Below are 22,377 nucleotides of genomic sequence, written 5' to 3'. Positions count from 1 at the left end.
TCCACCGTAGCTCCAGGTCTATCTCAGTTGTATTCAGCGGCGGAGCAAGTCAATTGGGCGCCTGGGGCGGCGTGCGTTCCCTGAGCCCAGGGCAGGACGCTCCGCGGGGCCTCCAAGGAGTCTGCCTGCCTCCTCCCACTCAGCCGCCCTACAGCTGATGGGGAGGCGGCCAGTGGACCATTTGGAGCAGCGTGGAGCCTGGGTGCCCTCAAGCCACCTCGTCTCTCCCAGGAGAGATGCATGGCTTGGGTGCACTGCAGGCCCTGCGGTGAGTGCCGTCAGGCATTTTGTCATCCCCTCAGTGGTGACACCTGTGGTGGACCGCCACACCGCCCCCTTCCTCCACCACTGGTTGGATTACCATAAAGGTTGTTATACTCCAGTTTTTCATGTTATGAGAAGAAGGAAAAGGTTACAGTGGTACCTCAGGTTACATATGCTTCAGGTTACATACGCATCAGGTTACAGTCTCCGCTAACCCAGCAATAGTGCTTCAGGTTAAGAACTTTGCTTCAGGATGAGAACAGAAATCGTGCTCCAGCAGCGCGGCAGCAGCAGGAGGCCCCATTAGCTAAAGTGGTGCTTCAGGTTAAGAACAGTTTCAGGTTAAGTACGGACCTCTGGAACGAATTAAGTACTTAACCCGAGGCACCACTGTACATCAGTGTTGATTTGCTACCTCTTTTGAGAGGGAGGGAGAGAAACAAACAAGCAAACAAACAAACAAACAAACAAACAAACAAACACCCTATGAACTTCACATGCACTGTAATTGTTGTGATCTGTAATATAAGAGGCAAGCTGAGCTTTATCAAAGTTCTCTGGTGCAAGGAATGTTAACTGTTTCATTGTATTTTATCTTTGTTTATAGACAGACTACTTCACTTTTGACACAACCGAGTTAAAAAATATTGATATAAACTTTGGGAAGGAATTTTTTAATCAAACGTTTGTTTACGTGGGAAAAGAACGTCACACCCTTCAAATATCAAATAGAGCTGGGGTCCAAGCTGAGCTGGTAAGTCAGTTTAAAAGCTAGTTAAGAAACCAGCCTTCTAGTTTCTGTTGCATATCAAAATAATACTCAGGAAGTCCAATGCCAGGTAGATACTTCTGAAAAAAAAACTGTCTTTGTTGGAAGCCTGAGGGAAACTGAAGCACATAAAAGGGCTGATACAGCTGTACTAATAAAACATTTTAAGTGTGTTGTAAGTGCATTATACAAATGTGACACTAGATGGTATGGTGAGCTATGGCAAATTCAATATATTTTTCAAAACTTTTTTTTAAAAAAACAACAACATTTCCACAACGTTTTTTATTTGTGTCTAGATTCCACCGACATTAATCTTGGTTAAGGATAACCAGAGTTCTGTATTCACCAGTGTTGATAGCTGACTTCAAATCCTTGTTAGGAGGGCAGTCTGTTGTCCTCAACGGTGATTAACACTGATGCTAATTAACACTTGGCTTGTAATTCTATACAGAGGTGCAGCCAGGGTTTGCAAGGCCCTCCCCCAGGACCACCCTGAGAGTTGCAGTTGTTGGGGGGCAGGGACAAACAGGGCCAACATCTGAACTTGGTCAGGAGGCAGCCAGCTAGGCATGTACCTGGTTACAGGTGTTCACATTATTGTTTTGAATTTAGAATATATTACCTTTTTCTAAAACATAGTGGTGCTTATTCCCAGGTAAATGTGTTCAGCATAATCACGATGCTACGACGATTGAAATGTTTTCGAAATGTAAAACCACACATGATCAAAGTATTATTATTATTATTTTTAATGGGCTTGGCAAGCTTTCTCCTGCTCTAACATATCAGGAACGAAGAAGCATTTCTAAAACATGGAATAGCAGCGGTGGAGCCAGGGAGAAGGAAATGTTAATGATGTGGTTCACAACTAAAATATCACACAAGGCTGCCCGAAGGAGCAGTGGCGTAGCGTGGGGGGTGCAGGGGGGGCCGGCCGCACCGGGCGCAACATCTGGGGGTTAGGGTTAGGGGGCGCAAATCCACGGGTTAGGGGGTGCAAATTACTTGCCTTGCCCTGGGTGCTGACAAGCCACGCTACGCCACTGCGAAGGAGACCTTGTGAGACCATTAAATCCAAGGTCTAAAACTGCCTATGATGTTATGGTCCATGGAGGCATATCCCAGGATCCATATTTCTCCATCTTCACCCATATTTCAAAAGGGGACACAGTCCACCCCTGTTTTCAGTTGCATGAGCATTTTAATATGGGAGTATTGATTCAAGTTGAACAAGAACTGTTTATGAATGCTGAATTATCGTTTGTACAAAGCATTGGTTAAAAATGAATGGCATTATAAAATAGCCATTAGACTCCTCTAACCCAAAATCTCCGTTCTCTCAGCTTGTGGATGGCCTCACAGAAAAACCAGAGCAAGGAAACAATGAGATCAGGTAATATATTCGTTTTTATGTTTTTTAATTTTATTTTAGAAATTGACTTCTGTTCAAAGGGAAACGAGTCCTGTGTCATTTTCCCCACCTTAATCACTAGTGATTTTCAAAACATAGGGCATTCTGCTGCAAGTTCCTCTACTCTGCCCCACACAGCCAGTCCACCTGTTGCTGCCTACTTATGGGTACAGAACAACTACGTGTAGTGATGTGTTGACTATCCCTAGGCCTAGTGAAGTGGGGCTGAACTTTTTGGCAGTATGCGTGCATGGACTATAATGTTTCATTCCTGTCTGAATGATGCTTCAACAGCAATGGGATTTCATAAGATATAACAACTTCCTTTAACAAAAATTGGAGCAACTGAGAAACTGAGCTTTTTGGCTACATAATTTTTTTTTAATCTTTCTTAACAAAGTTGTTCAGCAACATCTGGAGGGCCAAAGGTTCACCATTCTTGAGTTATCCATTACAGTGGTACCTTGGGTTACATACGCTTCAGGTTATAGACTCCACTAACCCAGAAATAGTGCTTCAGGTTAAGAACTTTGCTTCAGGATGAGAACAGAAATCGTGCTCCGGTGGCACAGCAACAGCAGGAGGCCCCATTAGCTAAAGTGGTGCTTCAGGTTAAGAACAGTTTCAGGTTAAGAACGGACCTCCAGAACGAATTAAGTACTTAACCCGAGGTACCACTGTATATAAATGAAAGAAGAAATATGTCATTTCACTTAAGTTACACAGACCTTCAAGTCTTGGGTGTCACAAATTCATATTACCTTGCATGGAGTCTCTGGACTTCATAGTTTGTATTAATAGTTTGATACAAACGTCTGGGAATGCTTGCTAGTGCTCATAGAAGTTGGCCAAGGATGATGGGAGTTGTAGTTTGGCATCAACTGATGGGCCAAAAGTTCCCCATGTCTACAATAACTGATAAATTGTGTTGTTTAAAAACACTTAATTTAAATCATGTCTTAAAGGTTCATAAACAATATGGATTCAACTATTAATATCACTATGGATGGAGTTATCTTTGGATATGTGGATTATTTTTCTGCCACAAACTACACGGCTTTCCAAAGAGGAGAGTAAGTATTACTGTTTGTTTGCCAGATTTTTTAAACCTGCCCTTTACCAAAAGATCATGGGGTGGGTTACAACCATATAATATATGCCATAATTTTCCATGTATAGGATGCCCCTGTGTATAAGACAACCCCTATTTTTTGAACCCCTAATTAAGAAATCAGTAGTTTAAACTTTTGGGGGGATCTCAAAGTTGTTGAGCTACTTTGGGGTGATTGCCCTCAAAGTTATTGATCGCCCTACTGAAAACCGTGTTTATGATGACCCCCCATTTTTACTCAAAAAATTAAGAAAAAACCATCGTCTTATACACAGAAAAATACGGTACAAGTAAAAACTTTTATAACTAAACTAAATAATTGTCTTATTGCAATTATTTGTCTCAGTGCCAACATTTGTTTGATGAAGTGGGTTCTAGTCCATGAAAGCTTATGCTACAACAAATCTGAGTATTTTTAAGGAACTGAGAATACTCATGGGATGTGTGCTTCAATAGACTAGGGTATATTAGGCAGAAAATCTGTGACTGGATCTCTGAATGTATTTTTCACTGCAATAGAGCCATGAGGCCCGGAATTTGATTGATAAACTGGTGATGGTGGAGATATTTTTAGTCCCTCTTGTGCTGTACTGTTTGCCTGTTCTAAATGGCCCCTTCAAACTGCTGTTAGTCTTGTGAGGGAGAAAATGTGCACACTTTCTGTATTAATATGATGGCAGCCACCACAAAAAATACTGCTGCTGTCAGGGGCTGCCATTTTCCCCACCATGCCCTGGAACAAATGCAAAGTCCAAGGTAATTATGAGTAAATAAAATGCTGGCTGCCAGAAGACAGGTGGGGGTGGTGGGAGTCAGCTCAAAAAGAGAGAAGAAGATCCAAATGTGAGAAAACAGATGCATGCTTGACCAATAAGCGTGGGTGAGTTTTGGAAGATTGCATTGGGGTTGGCAGGAGAGAAAGCTGTGTAAAGCAAATGCTCTTTTTCTAGACCAGCTGGATGGAACCCTCTGGCTTGTAGGTGGATTTTGGCCCACAAGGCCTCTCCATTTCACCTGCCAAGGCCATATTCCCCAAACCACATCCACCTGCTCCATACCTGAAGTCATATGTAATGTCAAGTATGGGACAGTTACAGATGTGACTAGATCGACTGCTTTCAGAAAGCGGGATTAAACTTGGTCAGTGACTCCCCTTTACCCTTGCAGGCCAGCTTTGACAGGGCCTGCCAATCATCATCATAGTGTCGGATTATTGGCAGGTGAAATGGAGAGGCCTACCCACCTGTCAAAGATACAGATTTAGCCTGCCAAGCCGAAAAGGTTGCCCCCTCTCGTTCTAGAGCCTCCTAGTTCCTGGTGAGAAGTCATTAAGGAAACATGCATTAGTTGGGGTAGCTTTTACTTTTTAAATGCTATGGCAGACATAGGCAAACTCAGCCCTCCAGCTGTTTTGGGACTACAACTCCCATCATCCCTAGCTAACAGGACCAGTGGTCAGGGATGATGAGTTGTAGTCCCAAAACAGCTGGAGGGCCGAGTTTGCCTATGCCTGTGCTATGGAATAATATAATTCATTTTGATCACTAGTAACGATGGTGCACTGGGAGAGTGGTCAGAAAAACTTCCTTAGACAATGTCCTGTCACAGCAAGCTTTAGAACTGGGAGTAAGCTGTTAACCCGAAATGCACGTGGTTAATGATCGTAAGCTGAACAAATAATGCTCAGGCTGTTGCTCTTAATACTAGCAATTCTTCTTCTTCTTCTTCTTCTACTATAGCTTCATATAAGTGAATTAAATTGGGTAGGTTGTGTTGATCAGACTTCATTTCCCCCCTCCCATCTTTCCTCCCAGAAAAGAAATCACTGTTACCATTCTCAGCGATCTTCGTAACTGCAGTGGCAAGTCTTTGACATTTGGGTATGGCAGCGCTTACACTATTGTAGTAGATGGGGTAAGTTGTTTTGCTTATCTTTAAGGAATATTGAAACACCACTGGCAGTTGAATGAAAGTTTCTGGGTACCTGTTAACAATGGTGCATGAAATATTCCACATGAATTATAATGGTGTTTTTATCCTCGTTATGGCTTGCTATCTGACCATAAATATGAAGATTAGGGAGTCTGTGACCCTGCAGCTGCCATTATCCTTGACCATTCTCAATGCTGGCTAAGACTGATGATAGTTGGAGCCCAACAGTATCCAGAGGCTCACCAGTACCGATGTATAACAAATATCACACCATAACCATACCAAAGTTACCAAAGCAAAATATATATGACTAGAAGTATACTGCTGTTGTAAACACATGTAAAAGATTAGCACTGAAGAGTTGGTATAGCTAATGATGGAAGTCACAGTAAATGCAAATAGGATCTGTTTAAACTTAAAATACACAAGCCACTTTATAATTCAAAGGCTTTTGGTTTCAAATTAAAATATACCTGGATGATCTGCTATCTATTGAAGATTTAGTTGCTATCTATCTGACTATAGACTATCTGACTTTTAGAAGACCTCTGAACGCAGCCCTGTATAGGGAAGTTTTTAATGTTTGATATCTTACTGTGTTTTGATTTGCTGGAAGCTGCCCAGAGTGGCTGGGGCAACTCGGTCAATTGGGATTATTATTATTATTATTATTATTATTATTATTATTATTATTATTATTATCTGGTAGTCATAATATACAACTCCCATACTTAATCCATAGTCATGTGCTCCTCACTGCACATTGATCTCTTTATATGAACATGCTTTCCCATTCACTTTAGCGGAGACCATATCTCCCTTAAGCTTTCCCTTGTTTCTTCCATCGAAATGAATGGGGAGTCTTTGGTGACATGGAAGCTCTGTCAGTGAGCACAGTGGAGATTTTGTAGCCATCAGAATCTCTGGACGAGTGCACCTGAGATCACTGTGTTTCTCATTGTTGATTTGCTTATAATAATCTTTTTTAATGTGAACAACTTAAAAAAGGGGTAGTCTTTTGCAGTTATTCATATTTTACGTCTTCAGTGTCAGTTTACGCTGTGATTAAAGTTATTTTTAATTTGTGCTGCCTATTTAAAATGCAGGGCTTTTGTGTGGATTAATGTAATTTGGTTTTCCTTTCAGTGCAACAGCAGTGAAGTACTCCTCAACTATGTTGAAGACATTCAACCCAACACAATCAGTATGGCCTGGCAAATTCCTCAGTATTTCATTATCACCTGTGCCGAAGTGGTCTTCTCAGTCACTGGACTATCGTTTTCATATGACCAGGTAGATGACTTTGCTTGAGAGATGTCTCAGTTGCAACAGTAGCCTTGAGATGTTATAAAGTAGAAACACATGCAGACTGCTCCCAAGGAAAGACCGGCAGTAGGGTTTGCAAGTGAGCTTGTAGAATCTATGTATGTCAGATGGATCCTAAGCCATCTGACACACACAGCATAGTTCTGTGAACTCAGATTTGTATTTTTCAATGGTGTTCTCATTATGAATATTTTTCTAGTCTGCACAGTACTTCCCATGTAGAATCTGATACAGTTCAGCCTTTCTCAACCTGTGGGTCCCCAGATGTTGTTGAACTACAACTCCCATCACTCCTAGCTAGCAAGACCAGAGCTCAGGGATGATGGGAGTTGTAGTCCAACAACATCTGGGGACCCACAGGTTGAGAACCACTGACAGAGCATGTGATTCAGTAAAGCCAAGCTATGGGGTTTTTTGGTGACTAGGTGTGATCAAAAAAAGAACAAAGAATTCTACTCTGTTCCAGAAGTAATTTCTTAGCTTGCAAACGATTACGAGCTACATCCAACCACCAGGAGGGCAAAACTAGATGGTGCATATAGCAATCACATCAGGATTGTTAAAAACAATTAATAGAAAGCTCAGCAGAGTGGGCGGGTGGATGCTTCTTGACATTTTTTTCTCCATGGGACCTGCGATCCCATTGCAACCCCAGTAATTACCCCCCGCCACGTGTGGATGGCATTCGCCCTAGTAAGAGCAAAAAACAAGTGTAGGGGTAATTTTAGTTGGAACCACAGTGGGGAAGGAAAGTGTTGCATCCTCTGCCTCCTGAGTTTGGTATTTAATCCATCCCCATAGCCTTGACATAATTACTCAATATACAACTGGCCCTTGAAAGCCAATTTTGAATCATAAATATTCGATACTGTACCTCAAAACAATGTGCAATTAAATAACTTGTTTCGGTAGGCTCCAGCAAACATGAAGTCTGTTTTGCAAGCTGGATGGCTGTTGACAGTGGCTGTGGGGAATATCATTGTTCTTATTATAGCTGGAGCTTCAAAAATTGAAGAACAGGTAAAGTAAACTTTGTCTTAACATTAGGGCTACAAGTTTTTATATCTAGATATACTGGTGAACACTATTGTATGGGAGAACAGTCACTAAAACACAGCTCTGTTACTATGGCAGAGTTGTAGTTTCAATAGAATACTGAGCATGCAAAGATGTCAATACGATGCACAGCGAGAAATACAGATGGTTTTGAATCCTTGATCTCTAACGTTAGTTTTACATGTTGGAATCTTTGGTATAGGTTCCATGAAGGTAGCAGGAGTCCAGTATATTAACAACACAATCCTATGCATTCAGAAACAGATCTTGCTGTGTTCAATAAGGCTTGTGTGTTCATATGGGCTGTATATCTTGTATCCTGTATGGGTGGGGAGTGGGGATAAGTCACTGGAGAACCTTCACACTCAACATCTGGAACTTTAATTTCGGTACAAAAGCATATGGTTAGGTCGGAGAACTTCAGGAAATCTGGTGATTCTGGATGGTAGCAATTGTTTTTTTTTAAAAAAAATAATTTTTATTAACAAACCAATCAAATCACATTAGTTCCAAATTACAGAGCCAAATTTTAAATTTTTGTTGGGGGTACCCATGCTTCGAGCTCAGAAAGGGATCCAATCAGCTCTATTGCTGCTGCTTTGATATTCACAGTTCTGTCTAATTAATATTCACAGTTCTGTCCATTCCTCTCTTTGTTGTTTTCCTCATCTCTTCTTGTTATCCTTTCTTTGTTCCTTTCTTTGTAACCTCTGATAGTTGGATGGTAGCAATTGTGACATGACTTGCAAATCTAAAGATGGAAGACTTCAATTAACGACTCAGAAGTTTTAAGTTTTTGCAGAGCACAATTTTGTGGCCCATGTACTAGCAGCAGTAGTAATAATAATAATAGCATAGCCAAAGAAAGGTTCTGTTAAACCTATAGAAATGGAAATCCCAGTGAGGTTCTCTAGATACCAGAATTTCCGTGTTTAGTGCCAGACACAATCCTACAAAAATTATCCCTGCTCCTTATCCACTGCCATTGTGGAGTGCAAGGAAATTTGTTCCCCATCAGGCTGCAACCCCACTTATCTGAGAGTAAGCCACATTCAAGTTAACAGGACTTATTTCTGAGTAGACACAGTTAGGATTGCAATCTCAATTTTCCTGAACCATGTGTTACTTCCTACAAGAGGTAAGCTAGGCAGTTTGGATTCCCAAGGGCATCTCATGTGACTGTGCTAATGTTTGAAGCAAGCCTTAAAATAATGTAATGACTTCTGCTAAAAATCCTCTGTTCTTTGAATTAATGCATAGATGCTTATTCATTAGCAATAGCATGTTGTATATATAAATATAAATATATATAAATCTAAAACCTTTTTTTTTTAACTTTTATTTTACAGTGGGTAGAATACGTTCTGTTTGCAGCTTTACTTGTTGCAGTTACCCTTGTTTTTGCCATCATGGCCTATTTTTACACTTATGTGGATCCAGTTGAGGTTGAAGCTCAAATGGTAGAGGATGAAAAGAAGAGGGAAAAGGAACCGCCATCTTATGAAAATGGAAATGCACCTGTTTTACAGACTCAGATGTGAGCGTATACTAAAGGCTGAATGAGAATATAAACTGTCATTGGGACATCGGCATTTCTAGTCCAAGACACACAAGTGCTGCCTTATCACTGGGCAGGGATGGTTCGTGAACACCATCAAAATACACACCCTCCCTCCCGAGGGCGAAGATTAAGAAATCTGTTCTCCTGTGAAGAAAATGAGGACCCCCCCCCCAGTTCTTTCTCAGCAGATTTTGCACTTAAAAAGGGATCTGAACCTAATTACACCTGGCCACAATGAAAAGACATTCAAAGTATTATTTTTTTATACAGAACTGTTTTAATTTCATGTTGTATCACAAAACATACAGGCTTTAGAGGCTCTTTGATATGCTGTCCTACAGATAATGATTGCTATTATACATGTGTGTGGGGTTTTTCCTCCTGAGAACACGTATCTGAGCCAGTTGAATGTTGATGACCCTGGTATTGCACTACACACCTCTTCCTTTGTTTTCTGCCAGAGGACTGCCAAATCTAGCTTCAGGTGCCTATTGTGGTAAAGATGAACAAAGAGGAATTGCATTATAAACAAGCAAAGGCAAACGAAATAAAACTGCGACTCGAAAAATGAATGGTTTGGTTTACTTTCTCAGAGGAAGAAGAGAGCTGGGCTTTCTGTGGTGTAGTGGTTAAGAGCGGTAGTCTTGTAATCTGGGGAACTGGGTTCGTGTCTCCGCTCCTCCACATGCAGCTGCTGGGTGACCTTGGGCTAGTCACACTTCTTTGAAGTCTCTCAGCCCCACTCACCTCACAGAGTGTTTGTTGTGCGGGAGGAAGGGAAAGGAGAATGTTAGCCGCTTTGAGACTCCTTAAAGGGTAGGATATCAAATCCAAACTCTTCTCTTCTTCTTCTTCTTCTGTTTCATTACTGTTGAGGATCAGGATAGCGCAGGAATTGCCAGCCTTTTGTAAATCCATGGCCCCACTACATCACTGCAACCAGGAACACACCATATTCATTACAATAAAATGCTAATTTAAGAGGGTGGAGGAGCCTCTATGGGGGCACCAGGGAAAGCTTACATCCTTCATTGGCCCTGCCTTGTCTAAAACATTCTGCCTGTCTAAAACATGTCCGTGAACTCTGACAATGCTCCTTGTCTGGGTGGAAGATAGAGAGGAATGCAAATACAACCTGGCCTGCTGTACAAAGGTAAAATTACATTTGTAGCTTTGCCCACTTTTGCCTTTGCCCTTGCCCTCCACTCTCATGTGGCCTTTGGAAGACTGTCCAGAAGGGAATGTCACCTTTTGCACTGCAAAGGGTTATCTACTCCTCATCTGTATACAGTGCTATTTTTCTAGAAAAAAATAGGTGCTGGAACTCGCCATAAACGCCTCCCTCGTTCTGTTAGAATGGCAATGGTGCCAACTGAGTTCTGGCAAGTCTCAGCTTAAAAAAAGGCCTGCCTGTATGACTTACATACCACCCCCATCTTCAGACTATCTTATAAACCAAAAAAGATTATCAAAACAAGCAACAATCTAAAGAGATTTCTTAAGGTATAACAGAGAGGGATTGGCAATTGATGGGCTATGGTGAGGCCCCCTTTTTGTGGTAACAGACCAGGGGCTCTCTTCAGCCACATTACTGCAAATTCCAGGACACATGGATGTTAGACTGGAGTAATTATACACTGCTGCTACCGGGACCATAGGAGTTTGTTAAAAGTCGGAAGCATTGATAGAAGGATTTTGGGAGATCCATGTATATGTGGGTGGAAGGAAGGATCAGATCAAGTAAAATAAATAATTAAATCATCCACTGGCCATCAACATATAAACCTAAAAGCCTATAAAATCCCTTAGCCCTCCACTTAGTTGCATAATAAATATGATATACAGTACATTTAGATACAAAGAGTGGAAGGGCAGGGATCACCAGCGACACGGCAGGGAACAACAAACCACATTCCCCTTCCAGCACATTAGCTTGGCTTATATGAATCTATAAGACATTGGTTCTGAATTTATGCTTTAAGAAGGGGTATGCTGTATTATTAGGGACGCAGGTGGCGCTGTAGGTTAAACCACAGAGCCTAGGACTTGCCGATCAGAAGGTTGGCGGTTTGAATCCTCGCGACGGGGTGAGCTCCCGTTGCTCAGTCCCTGCTCCTGCCAACCTAGCAGTTCGAAAGCACGTCAAATAGGTAGATAAATAGGTGCTGCTCCAGCGGGAAGGTAAACGGCGTTTCCGTGCGCTGCTCTGGTTCGCAAGAAGTGGCTTAGTCATGCTGGCCACATGACCCGGAAGCTGTACGCCGGCTCCCTTGGCCAATAAAGCGAGATGAGCGCCGCAACCCCAGAGTCGGTCACGACTGGACCTAATGGTCAGGGGTCTCTTTACCTTTACGCTGTATTATATTTGTATACTGCTCTATACCCACAGGTCTCAGGGTGGTTACAACATAAAATCAAAATATGAAAACACGAAATACATAATAAAAACAAAAAAAACATGATATAGTTGTGATCCCTTTAATAGTTTGGGTTTCTAATTGTACCCACCTATTGGTATCATCCAATGTGTGGGAAACAAAATGTCTAATTTGGTTTGCTTGGCAATACTTAGTTAAATCAGGAAGCCCCCCCCCCCCAATTTTAAAGGTAAGCACAGCAGCTTCCCACCTTTTCTAGGTCATTTGCAAGCAAAAATAAAATAATTCAGCAGCCGCTGCCAGCTCCAAAGCTGTTTAAAAGAAACTGAAATTGGTAAGCTCTGAATAAGAAAAGTTAGCTTAGGAGGAACAATAGTTTTAACCAACGCTAACCTTTCAGGAACCTTCAAAATCATTTCCCTCCGCCTTTTTTTGTCGCAAGAGATCGGTTGTCAAATGGGTTTAAATTGGAAATACATGGATGTATGCCAGAAGAGGGAATTTCAGCAGGTGGGGCTTTTACATAACTATGAAAGTTGCAGGAGCCCTGCCCTCTTTGCCAACTGGCCACTCTATGTGAGGCATAAACACTACACATTCTTGAGCCGAATTATCTCGACAGCCTCCCTTGTGAAACCAGTGAGGTTGAGTGTGTTGCTGAAACCTCATCCAGCCCTTTTGGTGTCATTAAGCATCTGCAACCTCTTTGATTGTGTAAGCGTTGAGGTTGTGGGTGTGACGCTTTTACTGCATTAAAACAGAAACTTCTGATAATGGTTAATTGATCATCCCAAGAAAGGAATGTAGACAATTATAACCGCATGAAGAGTTGTTAGGAAATTGATTGGCCGTCTTTGTCAATTAGCCCCACACAGAAAAACAGAATGGAAAACCTGCTACCTGAGATCACATACCTTCCAGCATTTCTCCGACGAAAACAGGGATGTCCTATTCCATAATAATTATTGTATTATTTATACCCTGCCCACCTGACTGGGTTGCCACAGCCACTCTGGGCAGCTTCCAACATATATATAACAACATATGAAACATTAAACACTTCCCTATACAGTGGTACCTTGGGTTAAGTTAAGTTGGTTGCCATCAATTGGATTTTAATTATGTAATTTTTATAATGAAAGATTTTAGAATGTTGCACTATTTCATTGTTGTTAGCCGCCCTGAGCCCGGCTTCGGCTGGGGAGGGCAGGATATAAATGAAATTTATTATTATTATTAGTACTTAATTTGTTCCGGAGGTCCGTACTTAAACTGAAACTGTTCTTAACCTGAAGTACCACTTTAGCTAATGGGGCCTCCTGCTGCTGCTGCACCGCCAGAGCACGATTTCTGTTCTCATCCTGAAGCAAAGTTCTTAACCTGAAGCACTATTTCTGGGTTAGCAGAGTCTGTAACCTGAAGCGTATGTAGCCTGAAGCGTATGTAACCCGAGGTACCACTGTACAGGGCTGCCTTCAGATGTCTTCTAAAGGTTACTTATCTTCTTGGCTCACTTAACTCCATATCTTCCAACATTTCTCCAATGAAATAGGGACGTCCTAAGGAAAAGTGGGACATTCTGGGGTCAAATCAGAAACCTGGATGGCTTCTGTAAAACTGGGACTGTTCCTGGAAAATAGGGGAGCGTCTGAGATTAGCATGACTACCATTATCTTCTTTTCAATCTGTGCCTTTCTTTTTTCCTCTTTTGCCCTTGCACCAGAGCCTTAAGAAATCCCTTTGAGCATGAACCACACAGGACAGTTAACTGAAGTGTGCTTTTTGTAAGGCAGACTTGCAAGTAGCCTGTCGCTTAGCTGGCTTGGGCTGAGAGAGAAGGAAAACACACACTTAGCTATGGAGACCGTGGCACTAGAAAACCTGCACGAATTCTAAACCGCTAGCTGGATGAAGAGTGGACCTAAAACAGCCATAACTGCGGCAGTCCATTTCCACAAAGCAGAGCTGAAGAAGCTATGCACCTGCTCGCCGCAGATGCCTCCTGAATCGAATCTCAAGGTCAGCGCGTGCGAATTCCTGCACCGATTTCGCTTCCCAATCCGGGAAAAAGGTGCTGGGAAGGCTGGGGGGGGGGGCAAGAAGAGGAGTACGCGCGCCCTGCGCCCTCTCCCCCCGCCGCCCTCCTCAGGATCCTGGCAATCCCCCCGTCAGCTGCGCCTGGCTCCGCCCACTTCCGAATGGCCCAGGGTCACACGAAAGGGAGGAGCGAAAGTGGAGTTGGGAAAACACACGACACAAATAGAGACATTTGTCATCAAGAGTTCGATTCGATTGGGACCTATACTGTATATTGGCATCCGTGCATCTGAGAAACAAGGGGGCCGATCTGAATAAAATATGGGGAGGGGGCGGGTAAGCCCCACCCCGCAAAATAGATCCCAAGACGACACACACACAATTTGAATGGCAATGCCCATCAACTTTAAGGGGATATATTTTATTTGGGGGGGCCGAAGGGACCTCAGCCCTATGATTGGAAGAGTGCGCCATCGGGGGCGAAGCCGAGCGCTGTGGTTGCAGAGGCTGATGCGGGCGAGACATACCTATATATAAATAGTGCATCTAAACATCTACAAGCGAGTTCGCTTTCCGAGTTTTCACAGAACTCTTTTGGGGAGGAAGGGAGGGGCGCCCGCCTCGCCGCCGCGCGCCAATAGGCCCGGCTCGGCTGCGCGAGAAGCGTGGCTCCTCCTCGTGGCCTCGTCCTTTCCCTTTACGGACCCGTGCGCGGAGGAGGAGGGTCAGGATTCGCTCCTCCTCCAGGTTCACCCCTTTCCCAAACCCGGCTGTGTTGTGCGCCTGCCCGCCCTCTTCGCTGCCTTGCGCGCGCGCACAGACGCACAGAGACCCGGGAGTCCTCCGCCCGCCCGCCCGTCCCTTCCGTAGTCGGCTGGTAGCTCGCCTAGCCCTGGTGGATCGGGGGTGCACGAGGGGGAAGGAGCAAGCGGGTGCTGGCTGGGGATGGGGCTGAGGTGAATCCTTCCGTTCCTGGAGCTGCTTCGAGAGAGAGGAGGAGGAGGAGGAGGGAAGGAAGGCAAGAGAGGAGGAAAGGAGAGGGGCCCGCGCGCAGGAGGGGCGGTAGCAGCGCTGCCTCTGCCGCTTCCGTCATCATGGCTCACTCCCCGGTGCAGCAGCCTGGCCTGCCGGGCATGCAGGTGAGAAACCAGCCGCCGCCTCCGGGCTCTCCCCCCGTCCTAACCCACCTCTCTGCATGGGCTTCAAACTGCATCCGAGAGGCCCCTCCAAAATGGGAACGCAGAGGGGGAGGTGGGTTTTTTTGAGGGGGGGCCCCGGTCTGTTACACACACACACTTCCTCCTCCCCCCTGGCTAATTTAGTGGTACGCAGGGGTTTGTTTCATCCCCGGGGGTGCTAACATTGGGTTGGGTGAGGGTGGGGGCTGGGTGAACCTGGCTAACTTGTAAAGGAGCTGGAGGGAGCGTCTAAATGAGCAGTTGGGGGGGTTGAGAGGACAGACTCCTAGAAATGCAGAGTCGAAAGGGACCGCGAGGGTCAGCTAGGCCGACCCCCTGCTGGGCAGGAATCTCCTGGTCCAACATGGGGCTCGAACCCACGACCCTGATATTTAAGAATCTCCTGCTCTGCCAACTATTCAGGCCGCCCCTTGCAAAGGGAGGGGGTTGGTGCCTTGCTCAAGGTACAATCCGGATAGTTTGCTGTTTTAAATAAAGGGGCAACCCTTAATTTGTTTTGGGTTCTGCTGTCACCTGGGAGCGGCTAGCAGTAATGCAGGTGTGTATCCTGTGGCCAAGATCTTTTAAAGGGCTCCCTTTAGAAACAACAACACCACCCCTCACAAGAAACCCATGTTCTGATCCACTACAGTTAAGGCACATAGATGACCATGGTCATCACATCTGGGTAAGGGTCAGGTAGTGTATGAGGTTTATAAAAAGGTACAAAGAGGTAACTTTTTGGCTAGGGTGTGTGTGTGAGAGAGAGAGACAGAGAGTGAATGAGTGTGATTTAGCGAGTTTTACCTTAAGTTTTTCTCCCTTATTTTTTTGTTTGTTAGCAAAATCCATATATGGCCTCCTTGAAGTAATATTTGTTGTGGGGGGGACGGGACTTAATTGTACAGTATTTAAAATACTAGCCGTTTCAGGAATTCTTTTCATGCTTTAAGGAAGGAGTCCGTCTTCGGCCTCATTTATTTTTACCCGTGAGTTTTCCATCTCTCTGGAAAACTTCTTTGAAACTTGTTTTGCATCTGTAGTGTCGTAGTATTTGCATTAAGTGGCATAAAATAACATCTCTTTGAGTGTGCCTGGCAAAACAGGGAAGAAGAACTCTGCTGTGAATTCAGATGTGCATTCCTATTTTGTATATTATGACGCGAGTCTGGTTTTCCAAACTCAAGAGCGCTGCATTTTGATGGCCTGCAGGATCCCAGGAAGTGGTGGTAGACATGTAGGCCTTCTTATTCTGGCCTGGGGTTGCTATGGCCTACCAAGGAGAAGTGGTGTGAGGGAAGAAGGCCTGTGTTTTACCAGACCAAGGGATAAGTGACTACATACACAAGAAGAGAGAACTTTCTTCTCAGCCAAGCTGAGTAGCAGAACTAACCCAGACTGCAGCTTTCTGTTCTTTGCAGGCCGCAGTAGATCTGAATGGGTTGGCTGTGCCTTGGCTAGAAAGGGGGCCCGAGAGTTGAGCTGCCTTTTCTTCTGTAACTATGCCAAAAATGAGAAGCAGAAGCGTGCTTCCTTGTTCTCTACTTGGAAAGAAGCAGGTATATTTTATTGGGGCACAGCTGAGACTACAAGCCCATCATTATGAGGTAAAGTGTTGAGGCTGCATTACATATCATGCTTGAGGGTTTTTATGCAAACTTATTTCCCAGTACACTGGAGTTTCTGGATCTTGTGAGGCTTTGGAGCCAATCAGAAGCCGAAAAGAGCAAGCAGGGTTAGGAAGAGTGAGCTACTGCCCTCTAGAATGGAGGGAGGCTGCTTCTACAGGAAACTCTAGTACTGGTACTCGTGAGTGGCAGATGTGAGCCTTTTTAAGCGGACATGCTCAAAAATGACATGGCCCAGAGTTCTTTTAATTCCTGCTTGGCATTTCCTGGGCGCAGACACTTAGGAGTTAACAGGGGTGTAGTAAGTGACTGATAGCAAGAGAAAAACAAAGAAAAACTATTGTGGACAGTCAGATCTCAGGGACAGGTGAGACCAATAGTGCTCATTTAGTAAACAGATTCCAGCACAGATGTGAGTTGTAGCTGTGATTGTTACTGCTTGCACCCAGGCCCCTCAAAGCAACTTGCACTGCAAAAATAAAAACGGAAGGGATTAAAATAATGTAAAAACAGCAATAAACAAAACCTCAAACACTCATTCCAGCACTGTATTTAAAAGGAACAAGTCCTACCCACACCACTTAAAGGATAAGTCCCACAAAGGCCACAGTAACTGCCTTGGCATTTACAAACCATGAGCCTGGGTCTTCTAGGTGCCAGGGTTTTGCCTGGCACCTAGAAGCACAGCAATGACTCCTGGCATGCTTCGTTGGGGAGAGCCATTCCACAAGTGGAGCCATTGTGGGAAATGACTGTTCTCATGTTGCCACCCTGCACACTTGCTGTGGAGAGTAAGCCTGAAGAAGGGCCTCAGGTGCAGGTTCTGGGTTGGTTCATGAGGAGAGAGGCACTCCTTGAGGTATGTGTTAGGCCGCTGGTCCCCTAGTATCTGTATACGAATGGAGATTACAGTGGTACCTCAGGTTACAAACGCTTCGGGTTACAGACTCTGCTAACCCGGAAGTAGTACTTCGGTTTAAGAACTTTACCTCAGGATGAGAACACAAATCGCTTGGCAGTGGCACAGCAGCAGTGCGAGGCCCCATTAGCTAAAGTAGTACCTCAGGTAAATAATGGTTTCAGGTTAAGAACAGACCTCCGGAATGAAGTAAGTTCGTAACCAGAGATACCACTGTAGATTCTAGAAATAGAATCAGCTCTAAATGGCATTTTCCAGTGCATTTGTGTTTCTATATGTGCATGCCTTGCAGCTCTGTCCGAGCACAATTCAAAGTGTTGGTGCTGACCTTTAAAGCCCTAAACAGCTTGACCCAGTATACCTGAAGGAGCGTCTCCACCCCCATCGTTCACTGAGATCCAGCGCCGAGGGCCTTGTGGCGGTTCCCTCACTACGAGAAGCCAAGTTACAGGGAACCAGGCAGAGGGCCTTCTCGGTAGTGGTGCCCGCCCTGTAGAACGCCCTCCCATCAGATGTCAAGGAAATCAACAACTATCTGACTTTTAGAAGACATCTGAAGGCAGTCCTGTTTAGGGAAGTTTTTAATGTTTGATGTATTACTGTGTTTTTAATATTCTGTTGGGGGCTGCCCAGAGTGGCTGGGGAGGCCCGGCCAGATGAGTGAGTATTATTATTATTATTATTATTAGTCAGGTGGTCAAAAATGCAACGGGTTTGAATACAGGGGACTAAAAGAAGCTGAGGAACAGCAGTCAATCCTCAAGTGTTTTCAAAACGGACAATAGATTTTGGAAGGGAGGAGGCATTTTTTACAAGTTGGACTGGGCCTATAGAAATGATGTTAGGGTGCTGCCTTGCACTGCTTTTGACGAGCTGCTTCATAAGTGGTGCGTTGCAAGGAGGGCAACATCTGTTTCAGAAAAGGTCTTGGAGGTTGTTGAGTAACAAGGGATTATTCATGACCAGCTACTGGGAACCACTGGAGAGAAGTCATTTGAAGCCCTGTAGGGGTGCTGACATCATGTGATCAGCTGGGTTAAAGGACACAGGGGATTAGGCAGGATATGGTTCCTCCTTTTGAAATCTGGTGAAGTTCTTGACTAAAACAGGTTAGACAAGAGTTGCAGGGGCCAGGTGCAAGAGAGTGGCCAAGATGCAACACTAGAATTTCCTGGTTAAACTCGGAGGCTCTGTTTTCTAGATTTGTGTTTTCTGAAACCCTATTTAGATCTGCAAAGCATACATTTTATAGTTCATGTGCTGGCGCATTGTCATGGAAAGGGAACCGAAAATAGTGATAACTGTAGACAATATATAATCTAAGCACATTTTCCCTTAAATTAATCATCCTGTTTTGAATGGCAAAAGGAAATTATGCCTCTTTTAAGATAACAATATTTCCATAGGAACTTTTTGATCATATCTGTTCCAATACAATTAGTTTTTACTGTAACGAGTCTTAATCTTAGCATTCTCACTGACCTCACAAATACTGTAAATTTCACCGAATATAATATATCTCTTTTCTAACCAATCCTCAGAAATGCCTCTTTCTACACTTGCTGCTAAAATCAGATAACAATAATAATCTTGTTTGTGTTTTGCTTTTCTATATGTATTTTAGGTATTGAATTCACTGCTAGTTTTTGTTGGTTACCTGTTTGTCTTAACGCTAATTTGTATTGTCAATTATCCATATCCCTTTAGGGCTGGTAACGTTATTGAAACTATGAGTATTGGAAATAAGTTAGCAAAAACTAGTTTTACACACACACAATCACCATCTTGGTTTGACTGCTCTTTTTTGTAGTTGGGGGAAAACCCCAAAAGAACCCCAACTTTTAGAAAGTTTTTGGGCCTAGCTGCCTGGGAGTAATTCATATGCTCTGCAGGCTAATTATAAGCTTGAATAAAGCACACACAGTAAAGGATTACATTCTCATCAATTTTAATAGCTCTTTCAGTTAGTTCTGCGAATCTGGTTCTGCAGAGCTCTGCTGTAAAGCTGAAAATGTAAAACTTTATTGCTGTTCGTAATAGAAAGCTTGCCTCCCCAGAGAAAGCACATATACCCCCTTCTTATTAACATGTTTGTGTGCAGCTCTGTTGCTCTTAGCTAGTTATTCTACAGTTAAACAGAAATGTTCAGTTTGGCATTTATATACATACTCTTATGGAAGCCACTTGTAAAAATGAGTGGGAATATGAGGGGGGTGTATATAGAAACTTCACAGTCCCAGTCTTGTGGTATATTTACATTGCTGGGGGAGAGGGAACAGGCCTTGGGACTCTTCTTTGTGTGGTTAGTGCTTATATTGTGGACTTGATGGGCCCTTGTTATTTTTGAACAGGATAAAAGATTGGTCCCAGGGTATGGTCTAAGAAGGCCTTACCGAAAGTAAGCAGGCTTTGTTAGTGCCTAGTACACCACCTTGAGTCCCATGATGTGGAATATAAATGTCCTAAAATGTCTGAGGGCCTTCTGGCGGTTCCCTCACTGTGAGAAGCGACATTACAGGGAACCAGGTAGAGGGCCTTCTTGGTAGTGGCTCCTTCCCTGTGGAACACCCTCCATATCAAACAGATAACTTTTGTTCAGGGAAGTTTTTAATTGTTGATTTTTTGGGTGTTTTTAATATTTTGTTGAGAGCTGCCCAGAGTGGGTGGGGTAACCCAGTCAGATGGCTGGCTCATAATCATAATCATAATGCCTTTAGTCATATTCTGATTTGACACTTTTGGAAAACTGGTAGAAAACAGTCTCTCTTTTCTCTGGCCATGTAATTTGTGTTTTAAAGCTAATCCTAGATGCTTCATCAACAGTTTCTGTTACTGCTGAGTAGTAGTTTGCATGAAATTTAGCACAATGTTCCATTGACCTTCTAGGAAAGAACTGAGTTCTTCTCAGAGACAGTAGTTTCGACAATGTGGCAGAGTTCTAATAAATTAATTAGTTAATTTGACAGTTGCCCAGGGTAATTGTGGTGTCTGCTACTAGTCAACTCTAAAAACAAGCTATACATACCTTTGCTTGATCTCAATGCATCAACCCTCATCTCGCATACTGTGATACCTTGAGGTTAGTTTGGGCATCATGGAAGCCAGTCATTTGAAGGGGAAGGATCCAGATTGTGTTTGGGGCTTTGTTTCTCTGCATGCGTTTTGGCCAAGCACATGTGGGCTTCTTAAATGTGCCTTGTAAACGATGCCAGCCATTTCTATGCTTTTCTGTTATTAAAAGGTGGAATTGTTTGAAGCTGCACAGCATGCATTCATGGAACAAAGTTCTCGTGATGCACACATGCACTGCATTACAACTGCAGCAACAATCCTATATGTGAGGCTGTTTCAGCTTTCCTCAACTTGATAGCCAACATTCAGGGTTGGTGGAAGTTACGTTAGCTGGGGTTGATGGAAGTTGTGGTCCAAATTATCTGGAGGACACTATATTGAGGATATGTATATACATTATATACACTATAATGTATATTATGTAGTATGACAGCATACATTGGCAGTGTAAGCTAGATTCAGCCCCTAGTAACTTGGGGGATGGAATTATAATGAGTAAAATGGAATTACTGCCTTTCTAACACACTTGTCTTCCTAAGATCACCCTCCTTTCTGCCCTATTACTTTTAACCAGCATACATTTTACTTGCCGAAATCACCTTAATTTTTCAACCCCTCAACTGCAACAGCTCTATAAATCCAAATTCTTAAGCGCAGATCGTCCTATTCTTTACCTTGTGGTTAGCATAGAACTTTGGTTTTCACGATGGAAATTTTGGGTTCATTTAGACATTGGGGTTCTGGAATTTCATTTAGGGACGACCCTGCTTTTGCTGGTAGATCACATGGGACTCAGTATCTAGGAAGGAGAATATTACAAAATTGAAGTTCGAAAACTTGTTTGCAAAAAGTTTGAACATAGAATAGGCCTTCCCATGTTTGTTTGAAATGATTGTATTTTTACTGTCAACCTAGAATATTTGTACTGAACTGAGATCTGCAGTGTAAATTAAATTATTTGACGCCATAATCCTGTGTATGCTACTGGGGAGCAAGTCTCACTTCTGAGTGGACATGCCTTCAAGAACTCAGAATCATAAAATCAAAGGTGTTGTTTTTCTTTTCTGTATTTCTGCAGAATCTGAAAGCAGATCCAGAAGAACTCTTTACAAAGCTGGAGAAGATCGGCAAAGGTTCATTTGGTGAAGTTTTTAAAGGAATTGACAATCAAAGTCAGAAAGTTGTTGCTATAAAAATTATTGATCTTGAAGAAGCCGAAGATGAAATAGAAGACATTCAACAAGAGATTACAGTGCTGAGTCAGTGCGACAGTCCATATGTTACCAAATACTATGGATCTTATTTAAAGGTAAGAGGATTTATGTTGAATTGTCTTATTTAAAATATGCACGTTTTACAAATCAATATATTTGTGAAATTACAGAATAGCAATTAGCAGAAGAAGGATGTTTTGAGTACTAGACTAAATGGATTGTTTATCTTTTCCATAAGGTTTTTTTTGGAAGAGTTACATAGTGTCTCTTTATTTAGATATTGAAGTGCTATTGATTTATGTGTTGAATATTGATAAAAGTAAACCTTTTTTTTTTTTTTTTTGGTAAAATGGAACAATCCTGGAGGCTGTGTGTGTGTGTTACGTATGATATTATACAGAAACACTCTTTCTTTTTACACCAAAGCTAAACTCCCGCAAAGAGAGGGCACTGATTGCTTGATATCCTTGATGCCTCTACTCTAGTGTTTTGTTTAAATTTCTGAGGTTTTGAATTTC

The 22,377-nt window shown here is 43.0% G+C and overlaps 2 protein-coding genes across 2 annotated transcripts in view; both read left to right on the top strand.

Annotated features, from left to right (window-relative positions):
* The window catches only part of SLC15A1 (solute carrier family 15 member 1), a 37,174-nt gene extending 27,169 nt beyond the window's left edge, over window positions 1-10,005 (top strand). The window contains exons 17-23 of the mRNA XM_083501241.1: window positions 872-1,018; window positions 2,380-2,429; window positions 3,413-3,520; window positions 5,373-5,472; window positions 6,637-6,783; window positions 7,729-7,836; window positions 9,222-10,005. Of these exons, the coding sequence (XP_083357367.1) occupies window positions 872-1,018; window positions 2,380-2,429; window positions 3,413-3,520; window positions 5,373-5,472; window positions 6,637-6,783; window positions 7,729-7,836; window positions 9,222-9,413 (852 nt within the window). The 3' untranslated portion in view covers window positions 9,414-10,005. The remainder of the gene's footprint in view (window positions 1-871; window positions 1,019-2,379; window positions 2,430-3,412; window positions 3,521-5,372; window positions 5,473-6,636; window positions 6,784-7,728; window positions 7,837-9,221) is intronic.
* A 4,504-nt stretch (window positions 10,006-14,509) lies between these two features.
* Window positions 14,510-22,377, top strand: part of STK24 (serine/threonine kinase 24) — a 39,431-nt gene continuing 31,563 nt past the window's right edge. Inside the window, exons 1-2 of the mRNA XM_083501270.1 lie at window positions 14,510-14,987; window positions 21,724-21,954. Of these exons, the coding sequence (XP_083357396.1) occupies window positions 14,943-14,987; window positions 21,724-21,954 (276 nt within the window). The 5' untranslated portion in view covers window positions 14,510-14,942. The remainder of the gene's footprint in view (window positions 14,988-21,723; window positions 21,955-22,377) is intronic.

Source organism: Podarcis liolepis, assembly GCF_965112155.1.
Source record: "Podarcis liolepis genome assembly, chromosome: 4".
Taxonomy (NCBI): Eukaryota; Metazoa; Chordata; class Lepidosauria; order Squamata; family Lacertidae; genus Podarcis; species Podarcis liolepis.
Note: the sequence above shows the minus strand (reverse complement) of the source record. Positions and strands in the feature narration are given on the sequence as shown.